The 12,297-nt window shown below is 49.2% G+C and overlaps 1 protein-coding gene across 4 annotated transcripts in view; it reads right to left on the bottom strand.

Moving 5' to 3' along the window:
• Nucleotides 1-2,011: 2,011 nt before the first annotated feature.
• Nucleotides 2,012-12,297, bottom strand: part of LOC107313928 (podocalyxin) — a 36,979-nt gene continuing 26,693 nt past the window's right edge. The window contains exons 5-9 of one of the 4 annotated variants that reach the window (XM_015862684.3): nucleotides 8,749-8,899; nucleotides 8,322-8,383; nucleotides 8,036-8,203; nucleotides 6,901-6,957; nucleotides 2,012-5,628 (exon numbers count right to left, since the gene is read on the bottom strand). In XM_015862684.3, the coding sequence (XP_015718170.2) occupies nucleotides 5,434-5,628; nucleotides 6,901-6,957; nucleotides 8,036-8,203; nucleotides 8,322-8,383; nucleotides 8,749-8,899 (633 nt within the window). In that variant the 3' untranslated portion in view covers nucleotides 2,012-5,433. The remainder of the gene's footprint in view (nucleotides 5,629-6,900; nucleotides 6,958-8,035; nucleotides 8,204-8,321; nucleotides 8,384-8,748; nucleotides 8,900-12,297) is intronic. The other 3 variants (XM_015862777.3, XM_015862868.3, XM_015862946.2) reach the window with 3 other exon arrangements.

Below are 12,297 nucleotides of genomic sequence, written 5' to 3'. Positions count from 1 at the left end.
CTGGGTTGTGGAAAACAAAACAGACTCTGGTTATTAGGAGCTGTGTTTTCTGTTGTCTTCCAGTATGTCCTCCTCCACAGCAGGAAATGAGACGATGCTGGGGAGACCTTCAGCCAGAGTAAAGAGCTTAATTGCACAAACATGTATGTTATTGGGTGACTTGAGTCTTGGAGGTCCTTAACCTTGCGTACTGCCTTGCCTAGAGGCAGAAAATTAAAGCCCTTCGGCTCATTCTCAGTTAATGGGAGACCATGTTTCCAGTCTTGGTTATATCCGTCTTGTACATTTAGATGCTGGGGTCAATGTGCTGCATTTTAGAAGTATGAAGGAGTCTTGGTAAACATGTTCCTGTTGAACTTGGTACTTTGAAAACACTGAAACAAACTACCTCTTAAATGCAATGATAGCAAAGGAGTGTGGGGTTGGCCACAGCTAAGTTGGCTGAGCTCGCACTGTCACCTGGTTGAGGTGCATTTTCAAGCTGTTTTGTTTGTTGAAGAAGAACTGCTGCCTGTCCTTAGCACTGTACAGTGTGGTGACCTGTTTGTCTGGACCTTTGCTGTTTGTTTTCTTGTCCTGTACACTCCGTGGTCCCCCCAGAGTGAATATGTGCTTGGATTTGTGACCGTCCACTCCCCATCCAGAACCTGAACTTTTTACTCTGTTTTGGCATCTGACCTGAAGCATTTGCATTCCTGGAACAACGCCCCCCAGACTCTCTTGTCCCTCTGAATTCCCTTTTTGCTGCAGCTGTGGTCTTGGGTACTTGACCCCAGAAGAGCTGAACTGGAGTTTACAGCTCTGGGCTTGCAAGCATCATCCATGGGAGGGGGGAAGAGCACCAAACTGCACTTGTCTTTCAGTGAGCAACTCAAATACTGACTGGTCCTGCATTGAGCCCACACGATATGCACTTACTGTGGTGGTCACAGGCATCATTCCTGTACTGTGGTCATGCCCCATCCCTGCCTTTTCTTTACAGCTAAACGAATTATCTTTGTTCAGCCTGGAATGTTAATGTACTTCCTTGGCATAAGTCATCTTTGATTATTTCTGGGTTGATCTGAAAGCCCTGTGCTGTATATAAGCGGGTGAGTGATACGAGGAATACCTACAAATGTAGTTATGATGTATGTAATGTACATAAGGAGAGAATGTATTTTGTTCCTTTTTTTTTTCTTCTTTTTTTCTTAATAAAAATGTATATGCTAGCAAGAGTGTACATTTCAGATCTATTCAACACCGCTTGTTGCTGAGGATGGAGGAATTGTGAAGACATTGAATAAGCGGTGCAGATACTGTCAGATTGATGGTGCGTTCTGTCTGGACAGCAGGCACTGTTCCTGCTGGCTGAGCCTGCCCTGTCCTCTGCACTGCAGAAGAGCTGAGAAAACATCCTGTTCTGTGAAAGCAATGATTAGCCGGATCTGTGCTGCATAAATCCGCTGCGTGCCAGCACTTGCAAGAACTTCTACTGGGGAGGAACACGGCGTTAGAACACAGATTGATGCAAATTGCTGACTTTCAGTACTTAAATCAAACCAAATTCCTTCTTTTTTTTTTTTTCCATCCTTGCCTAAGTGGGAACTTATTCCATCCAACCTGGAACGGAATGTGTTGTTTGGGTTGCATGGAGGCAAATGGAAATGCTGACTGTGGCCTTACAGAGTCTTTTAGAGACACTTAGGAGCTTGCCCTCACCTTGATCAGCTCAGCATCCCACACTTGTGAGTGTCCACTTACTTAAAGGGAAGGTTTTCATCACTATCATCGTTTCTTTAGCATGGCAGAAATAGAAGCTATTACAGGGCTGGCTATCTGAAGGTCTGGGATGGCTTTTCTCCTTCCTTCCCCAAAAGTTTTTAAATGCTCTTGCCAACTGAACTATGAAAAACTTATGTAGGGTTTCCAACCGAGCTCGTGCACGGTTATGCATGTAACCCATATAGTTCTTGAGCACAAGCTCTGCTTCCCCACACGACGCATTCTCCACTCAGCCAAGAAACGAATCTTTTACATACGAATGTTTATTGACAGAAATACATGATGCTTCCAAAATATATTTGTAGGAAAATGCAAGAATAATCTCTACAATCCAGTTCCTCGTTAAATTCCAGTGTAAATCAGACTCCTGTCCCCACGAGAGATGCTGCTATACAGTACATGAGAGCTCTACAATATTTGCAAGGTTCAATGGATAGCTGCCTTGGGAAATACGTTCTCCTTCTGCAGCCTGTTGTGGGTTATGTCTTCGGCTGTAGGCAAGTCACAGCATCAACCTGCTCGGTTGGCTCATGGCACTGCGAGTGGGAGATAAATGGGTCCTAAAGTATTTACACACTCCTTGTGGATCTGCAAATAGAAAAGTCTCTTGCAAGAACATCCGAACTGCTTACAAAAGTCTTACCAAAAGGTAAGAGTGATAGTCCTTGTACAGCATAGTGGGTGTTAAAGCTATTCTGGGGAAGAGAAGAGGAGCGAGGGGAAGGAGAGCGGGGCAGGGAGGAAATGCATGGGTAGATCCTTCTTTTTTGGTCTAACGGTTATGGCTACAGTCTATGAAGGGAAGTATTAAGGCTGAAGAAGATGCTGCATTTCCTACCTGATGTTTTATTTTTTGTTTTTTGGTTTTTTTTTGCAAAAAAGAATGTTACCAACATAAAAACTTCATTTCATTCTCCCGAGGAAATAGCTCTTTAAATAGGGGAAGGAAAAAAATCTACTATAAAATATTAGTGGTTTAAAAATATGGTGTCTGGAAAAATAAATAAATGTACAATTCCTATTCAAATATAAATCACTGTAAGCACTTGCTGAGCAGTTAATATCTCCACCGGTCTCTGCTCTGAAAGATTTAAGGTTGCTTGATCTCAAGCCTTCATAGGGTTCTCTGGGTAAGTCTTTGGACCTGATTCATTAAAGCACTTTGGCATCTCTTCACTGGAAGGGGATCTTAGGCACGTACTGCTTTTATTTTATGCTAAGGACAGAAACGTGAGTCCAAAGACCCATCTTGGGCAGCTGGGAAGCAACGCGCTTCCAAAAACATTACAACCAACCAGAGTGGATCCTTAAGGCCGGTTTGGACACAAAGAGCTGAACGTGCTGCTGCCCAACCCAAGACCAATTTGCCAACATGAACATGATGCTGACTCATAACAGCATGGGGTCATCCGAGCAGCTTAGTCAGATGTTCTCCTGCTATGTGTTGAGTTGCAATCCCCTACCAGACAGGCCTTTAGCTTTTTGTTTTTTAATCTTGTTTTTGTTTTTCTTTTAATTTCCCCCCTCCAAAATTGCTTCCCCGTAGTGCAGTGCACAGATAAGTGAAGTGTGCGGAATACATTGCTAATGAATAGCAGTAATATTTACATACAAAAATAGATAGGCTTGAACGCTTCTCAACTACGTCCTTCAGTGTGGGAGAGAAGGAAAATAGCTGGCCCATGGGAGAAGATGAATCTCCTGCCAGCTTCTGTCCTGGGGCTGAGCAAGCTGCTCCGACCACTCTTTTAGTGAGCAACTCTGATGGACTAGAGCAGAGTTTTGCCTGTGTTTTCATTTCTCCTCACCTCTTTATCTCTGCCCATCTTCTAGGGCAGCCTTGGGAACGGCTCCTCCATTGCACTGACCTGGAGCTCCGGGACCACTGTGTATTGGCTACACAACACCTCAATGTGAGCATTTCTCCCTCCTTGGAGATCTTCAAACCCACCTGGACTTGGTCCTGGGTGTCCCTGCTGGTGCAGGGATTAGACCTGATGGACCCAAAGGTTTGTTCCGACCTCAGCGTGCTGTGATGATGCATGAGATGCCAGGAGATGCCCTCAACCAAGGGGCTTCAGGTCCCTTCCACACCAGACTGCCTGCTGTGAAACTCTCCTAAAGCCACTGAGGAACTGTGGCAGGAAGGGGAAAACCACAAATGGCCTCAGTCCAGCCATTTTCTGCTCATATTTGTTTTCCCTTTGAAGATTTACCGCAAAGGGAGACCCTGACAGGAGACTGAGGTTCAGTATAAGCCTTGCTGGAGGCTTCTTCACAGCTCTTAGCTATTTTAAGTACTTCTGAAGAAGAAAACCTCGAGGATGAGGATGGAGATCACCAACCTCACGGGGAGGAAACACCAAGGGCTGAACGGATGGAAAACTGACTGCAGCCAAACTACCTGGCTCACATCACTGCTGCTCTCCTATCATTTCTGTAATTAACACAAGAGAACATGACCACAGAATTCCCTGCCAGAACAAATCATAGAATCACAAGGTTGGAAAGGACCTACAAGATCATCTAGTCCAACCGTCCTCCCTTTACCATACCTACAGAAAACCACTAAGCCATATCTCCTAGCTCCCTATCCAGACGCCTCTTGAACACTGCCAGGGATGGCAATCGCTGTACGCATCAGCATCAGCCTCAGGAGCAAATGGGTGTGTGCTGCATCACTACTGGAAGGTGATCAGATGCTTCTATAGGTAAATACAACCATAGAACTGGTCTGTGTTACAGCTGGGCTCCTTTACAACCAAAACCACCAACAGCATTCGGTTGGCCTCATTAAACACTTCCTTGGAGATACAGAATCAAGGAGTGACACCTTGTCCTCTCCCTTTCATTGGAGATGCTGCAGTATCTCTTTAAGCTGGTCTGTAACCAGAACCTGCCCCAGCCCTTTGTGGGGCTGACAAAGGCAGTGTGGGATTTGACCCTCAACACCCCCAGTGCAGCCATGCCTGGATGCATGCATTTACTCATGCCACAAAGCGTGTGGCCAGTGTGCATTTATAAACAGCAGTTGGGTGAGGATGGAAAGTGGATAAGAAAGGAGCAAATGGAGCAATCCAGCTCTTTCTACTCAGTCCCTTGGCGTTTTGCAAGGGAGCTGTAGGGGAGGACGATGATTAAACAGCATGGGCCAGAGGATTTTTCTAGCTCTATCTGCCAGGTGCCACCTGGCTATCAGGAGCTGTGCTCCCTCTCCCATCCTAATTACATTTCTTTTTACTTTTTGAATCACTTGGAAGCTAGAGGATGCACTCGGATGGGGAATGGGAGGGGATACAGCATCCCTGATGCTAGAAAGCCTCAAGCATCCCTGCTTGGAGAGAGCAGAGCAGCAAAGCCATCCCTGCTAGGATTGGAAGGCACCCAGGAGCACCCGTAGTTGACAGAGCTGCTGGACTGCATGTGGGCACTGTGTAGTGTTGCTGATGTGCCATGGAGGTGTCTTCTCATGTCCTTCTCTTCCATCTTTCACCCCATGTGGTGGCTGTGAATAACTCACAAGGGATTTTCTGGGGTTTGTTGGGAATTCTGCCTTCTTTTGCAATTGTCTACGTGTATGGGAGGGTTATGTTTGCTTTCTGTTTTTATAGGGAAAGGGATTTCAGGGGATTCCGGGGGGTTGTTTTTTGCTTGCTCAAATCCTGCACCCTATAAATGCGTGTCCTCCTCTTCCTCTAGGTCCTCCTTCATGATGGTGTCGAGAGGAACGATCCAGCTGTCCCCCAACTCCCCGTTAAGGTTCACCTTCTTCTCCTGCATTTCAGAGCCTGTTTCCATCACCTCCAGTGTTGGGTTATCATGGTAGCCATTCTCCATTGTCTGTAGCTCCTCTGTCAGGCGCTGCTGTGAGGAAAGAAAAGCCAGAAACCCCCATAAGGAAGAGCTCGGCTGTGCTGTATGCGCAGCATTCATCACCTCCCAGCCTGACAAGGCTGCAACACATATACATGTTTATAACTACATATAGAGAGAGACTCCATGCTGAGTTTGAGGCTGCAATCAGCAAGGTGAGAGCATGGAGCTGGATGGAGACAGAGACTGCTGATGGTGGTAGGAGGAAGGAGCAGCCAGAGATGTGCAGAAAACCTCTCAGTTGTCTGGTCATGGGGTTGTGTCTCCACATCACCCCCTGGGAGGAGGCCAACACAAGAGGCAGAGCATCCTTGGCTTGCCTCAACTCTGCATCCCTATTCCTGCCTCCCCAGCTCCCCTTCTGCACTCTTATTTCTCTTTAACTGCTTGATTTTTACTCTCCTCTTCACCCCTTGGCAGCTGCCAGCTTGCAGCTTCTGCTGGCCTATTTATTCCAGATCATCATCATCTCCACGCCCTATCCTGGAGCTCCTGTTGGAAACCAGTTTCCATTTATCCATCCATCTCCCATCCCTCTGACAATGCACGCTCGTGGCTGGGCCATCCCCTTGTCCTCGGGGAGTGGTGAATCAAGCACTGACTCACCCGGTGCTCAGAGCCGTGCTATTCCAAGCTGCACCTCAGCCCCACAGAGGCTCTTTTCTTCTCCAGCTTGAGCAGCATCCCTACCTCACCCCAATGCTGCATTCATTGCAGCGACTCATTCAGCCCCATCCCACCCCACAGTGATTTACAGAGGAGCTGTACTCCTACATTGTCCCTTTTTCTAGGGCTTTCTGTTTGCATTCCTATGAAAATCCTCCTGGCTTTGCAGTTGATTTATTTAACTGCTCCTAACAAATGCTGGGAGCTGGGTGTGGGAGGAAATCCTTGGAAGGGGGAGAAGGAAAAGGATGGAGCAGCGGAACCGCAGGGCTGGGAGCTAGCAAGGCACTGCAGGAGGGGATGGCGGAGCCAGAGGGATGCTCAGAAGCAGAGGGGTCACTGGAGCCCTCGAGGTGTGGGAGGATGCTGGTACAGCAACCCTCGTATATAGAAGGATGCTGGGGCAGTGCGTTCTCCCCCCCGCAGCACAGCAAGTGCAGCCAAAGGGTGGGGGGTTCCAAAGCTTTAGTAGGCTTTAGTCCTGTTAAAAGCTGCCAACCACCACGGAGGGTGGAGAGCTGGAGGGGGAGTGGGGAGGTGGGGTGGGGAATGGATGCGGCGCCCGCCCATCCGCTCCCTGCGTTTCATTGCACTCACATTAAAGATCAGGATGGCACGTCCATCATCAAACCCGGGGAGATCAGGGTGGATGTGCTGGTTATTTCCCAGGTGAAACAAGAGTGGGGGGTGGGTGGGTGGGTTTCAAAAAGGGGAAGGGAGAAAAATAAAAGGAAAAAAATAATAATAAAGTAAAATAAGAGAGAAAACAAAACAGAACAAAACTTTCAAGTCATTCTTGAAAAGAAGCAGGAGGAAAACAAACAAAAAGAGGAAGAAAACATCCAAAATCAAACGCAAAATGGAGAAATGCTTCTGACTTCCTAAAGCGCTTCTGTAATTGAATGAGATCTTTTCCCATGCTCTGAGCAAGAGGCCATCGACGTAGCAAGGAAACAGAATGGATTGCTTCAGTTTTGCTCCCTATCTCTATGGCCAGCGGCTGCTTGTACCCATCTCTCAGCTCCGTGTTACTTAAAGACACACATCCCAGTCACTAAAAATACCCAATTTCTTTCTGCTCTATGAACACTTTGGGCCAAGAGCATCACGTTGCTGCCTGCTCCTCCAGGACTGCAGCACATGGTGTCGATGCCCTTCTGATGTCCTCCCTGGCTCCCAAAGGCATTATTTCATAGAATTGTCTAGCCTTGAAAAGACCTTCACGATCATCAACCTGACCTACCAAGTCCCATTGCTAAACCACATCCCTTCGTGCCACATTCAATTTCTGTGATAAATATTTTGGGTGTTTTTTGGGGGCGAAGGGGAAGAATGGATGGCTTTGAAGGCAGGATTTGGGCTGAGGAAGCCTTCTTCATCAAAATTACACTATGACCCAATGATGTTGCTCTACTGGCCTGGAGGCAGCAGGGATGGCTGCTGCTCATTGCTGCATCTGTGTGCCACCAGCCTCTCATTCTCCTGATCTTCACTGTGCCTGTTGCTCTGTCAGCACCCCAAAAGGGCAACTGCTGCCCCTTTAAAGCATCTGCAGCACTCAGGCATTATTGCACTGTGATGCTGCACTGCAGCACCTTGAGTGGTACTCAAAGGTGATGCCGGCACAGCGAGCCAGGACATCATCTCCACCAGAAGTGAAGACCTGCTGGTCTCCATCATCTCCGGGATAAGCAGGTTTTGGGATGCTCATCTCACCCAACTCCCACCATACCTGGCTCTTCTTTTGAGAGAACCGTTGGTGACAGCAGCCGTAGATGGCTGCAACGAGCAGCAGGGAGCCGGCCAGGGTGACGATGGTGATAATGAGGGGTGTGCTGAACTGATCCTTGATCTCCTCCTCCATCTCCTGGTTGAGGTAGGTGACGTTGGTGATGCCAAGCTGTCAAGGGAAGGAGTGGGTCAGGCTCCAAGGAGAGTTCCCTGGATGGGAAGGATAGCCACCCCATGCCACCCTTCTGTAAGGACATCCCCCATGTTGATCCTGGGGACCTTCTTACCTTCTCTAACTCATTCCTCTTTTCTTTCAGCTCTTCAAAGACTGCTTCAGGGTCCAGAAGGCCTGGGGGAAGACACAAGTAGAGAGGGAAAGGTTGTGGCACCAGCTCCTGCTCAATGGAAGAGGCAGACAGAGTTGTGTGGGCAGAGCCAAGCCTTCACGGCTCTCTAAAGGCATCCAAGGAGCTGGGGACCTCTTTGGCAAGGGGACAGCCCTGCAGACCAAAGTTGTTCCTAGAGATCTCTCCAAAGGAGCCATGGGAGAAATGTCCAAGCTTGATCCAGTGAGAAGGGGGCAACCCAGGGAAAGGAGATCCTCACCCAAGCTCTGTTAGTTAGACCTCATTGTGCCTCCAGCTGGTATCACAACCGTGTCCCCAACTCTAATCCCACCCTATCCTGCTGGGCAGGACATGAGCCCATACTCACGATGCACAACGGCGTGCACAGCCCAGCGATGGGGATTGGAGGAGGCCAGTGTCACCGTGCACCTATCCCTGTTGCTGTCAAATGCGTGCCGCCTGCCTGAGCAGAAGAACTCAAAGAAGGACTCGTTGGTGCTGGCATTCTTCCAGTCATCCTGTGGTGACAACAGGGAGTCAGCACTGCTGCCCACATATAACACCCCAAAGCATCATATCCCTACCCCAGGGCAGCTGGGAATCAAAGCACCATTCAGGAAAGCAAAGATCTTCAAGACCATCAAATCCAGCCATCAACTTGACTAAGAGAGTCCCATGTTCCTTAGTGCCACATCCACCTCCTTTATTTCTTGCCTGCTTTCCCAGGCAAACCCATCCCAGTGCGTGAGCACACTCCACAAAGAGAAATTCTTCCTCATGTCCAATCTAAATCACCCCCCGTGCCACTACTTGAGCTCCCAACATAGGATGCTGTGGCCACCCCCCTCCCTATCCGCCTGTTGCCGGCCTTCCCAGGGAACAGGAAAAGTTCAAAAGTTGTTTCTTTACAAAAAGCCGAGTTCTTGGCTGCTGTTCCTTACTGGGGCCCTTATCTGAGAGCCGCAGCTTTTGGTGTTCCAGGAATAGCAGGTCCCCAGGGGAAGTGGGGTGTGGAGGCTGAGGCTGCAACGGGAATGGGATGGGGCTGACATGCCCGAAGGGCATCTGCAGCCCTCTCACCACCTGCATTTCTGCCCCTCAGGGATACCCCATAGTTCAGTTTTGCCTATGGAGACAAGAGAAAGGATTTTGCCTCTGTACAAATGGGACCATCCCTGGAGGGGTGAGCCTGGGGAAGTACTGGACGGATGAAGGTGGAGGGGTGGATGGAGTCCACAGCCCCACAGGGATGATCCTGAGGCACACCTTATTGGAACAAGCTTCCAGAAGGAGCAAACCCCAACCATCCTGGGAAATGCAGCTGCCCCTCATCTGCCCTTTGGCTTTGCAGGGGGAAAAACTTCTCCCATCCTTCATTGTCCCAGCTGGAACCCCAGCAGCGCTGGGAAAAGCTGCAAGTGTCAGGATGAGGCAGCAGAAGGGGGAGAAGAGGACTAAGCTCACTGGAAGCGGTGTTTTGTGTCTCTCTGGACACTGGGTTGTGCTCCTACACTACGCACATCCTGCAGTTCCCCATTCCCTACACCAGCCTTAAAACCTTCTGCTGCCTCCCTGCTGCTGTCTTCTCAGGGTCTTTTCTCTGTCTTTCCCTTGCACCTGAGCACTCTATCACTATGGGGAGGCTCAAACTCCTGCATTCAAAGGGCGACAGGCACCACACTGCTGGACGTTAAACCCCTGCATAGGCTGACTGGGAGGGATTTGCCCTTTCCCAGCTCAGAGCATGGCAGGGGGCCTTGGCACAGCCATAGGGATGCCCCAGCCCTGCTCTCTCCGTGCTGGAGCCGCTCACATTCCTTGGCCAGAGTTGAGAGGCGCTGCCGAGCAGTGCGGATCCGGTTCCCACACTGGCAGGGACCTAAAACCAACATCCCTGAGTGAGGTAATGGCACTTGTGTCAACAGACCTGTCCCGACAGCTGGGGCATGACCCTGTTTGGAGCCTTAGTGGCTTGGGGACTGCCCTGCTGTCCCCAGCTCGGAAGTGGAAGATAGATTTGGGGAGGTCTCACAGTGGCTTCTGTGTTCTCAGCATGCTCCAAATCCACTCGCTGGGCACATCCCAGCTTGGGAAAGTGACAGAGAAGTCTGTGACCTCCCTGTGAAGCTGCCATAGGATCGTGTGGCTCAGCTGGAGCTGATCACCACGGAGCTTATCACCATCTCCAGGTCACCTCCAACAGTGTCACCTCCTACTCCATCTAATGGATTGAAATGAGGTACAGGGCACCCAAGCAGCCAATGAAAACCCAGCTGCATATTTTCTTTTTGCACAATAAGACAGTGAAGCACAGGTTGCCCAGAGATATGATGGATGCCCCATCCCTGGAGACAGGGATCAGGCTGGATGAGGCTCTGAGCAGCCTGATCAAGCTGCCGGTATCCCTGTTCATTGCAGAGGATCTGGACAAGATGACTTTTAAGGGTCGCTTCCAATTCAAACAATCCTATAATTGTATGACACACATGAGCTGGACATTGGGAGTATCACCTACTTAACACAAGGCATGGAGCTTGGACTCAGTGGTCACTGTGGGTCGCTTCCAACTTGGGACGTTCTATGATTCCATGATTATTTGGAATTATTTCTGAATTTATTGCAGCTGGAGAAACCACAGTGCAGTGCTGTGATCCCCAGGTTCAGTCCCAACCTTTTGCTATGGTACCTGCCCAACTGCTGATGCCCCAGTGGCACAGGGGAGGTCTGCAATGCCATCTCTTCTGCCAGGTGTGATACATCCCCTACCCCTGCATTGCCCTCACCATGCTTTACCCAGCTCCTCATGAAGCTGAGCTTTCAGCACAGCGCACTCCCAGTGCTGGCTCGATCTCAGAGACCAGGATTTGAGCCACTTCTGGAACACTTCTCCTTATAGCACACATTTTCCTGTTTTCCCACGGGCTGCAAAATGCAAAGGATTCTTTCACTTCGCTGTCAGGCTTTGGCTACAGACTTGTTTACCGGGCCTACAAAGCAGGGAAGCCAGATAGTGCCATTTCTGATATCTGTTCAGCTTGGGAGGCACAAAATGTAGGAGAGCTTTCAGGAATTTGCTGAATGGGAAGTGGACGAGTGGGAGGTGTTTTGCAGAGAAGGATGCTATGGGAGGATGCACCCTTGCAGCCCTTCTGCAGCTGTTTCAAGAAGCAATCAGCATTTAGCACTAACGCTGTTTCTGATGGTTATTACACCCAGAGGAACTGAATGAAAGCAGTGCAACAGATTTGCTGGCTCAACAGCAAGCATAGAAATTGCCAAGTTGTGATGTCCACTAACCCCATAGCTTACTGGTGTATCACCACAGAATCATTACAGTTGGAAAGACCAATAAGATCACCTAGTCCAACCATCAACCCATCCCCACCATGCCCACTAACCATGTCCCTCAGTGCCACATCTGCCCTTTTCATGAACACCTCGAGGGATGGAGACTCCACCACCTCCCTGGGCAGCCTGTGCCAATGCCTCAACACTCCTTCTGAGAAGTCAAGAGCTGGCATTGCTCTTGCTCTTTACCATAAAGCTCAAACTTCAGCCTACTTAAAAATGCCATCAGATCATTCCAGCTAATCCCATCTATTACAGGAAACCTGTCGTTCCCACAAGAGTACTTCTGCAAGTGGGCGTCTACCAGAAAACCCAGCAGTGAGTGTGGAGTGAGTAGTGTGCTCAAGCCACCCTCAAATGTTCTGGGGTTTGGGCCACTCTGAAGTCAAAGGTAGAACTTCCCTGTTAGCTTCTGAAGGCTTCACCTTCTAAACCTTCTCATTGCTCTTCTCTGAGACCTGGCTGAGTGAGTCCCTCCACCTGAACAAGACTACGTGGACATCTGCTTTGGCCACATCCCCCACTGGGAGATAAGGCTGGATGTAGGTTTGCATTTACTATTTTACAT

This window comes from Coturnix japonica, chromosome 1 (genome assembly GCF_054131305.1).
Source record: "Coturnix japonica strain WE chromosome 1, WE-NBRP24, whole genome shotgun sequence".
Classification (NCBI taxonomy): Eukaryota; Metazoa; Chordata; class Aves; order Galliformes; family Phasianidae; genus Coturnix; species Coturnix japonica.
Note: the sequence above shows the minus strand (reverse complement) of the source record. Positions and strands in the feature narration are given on the sequence as shown.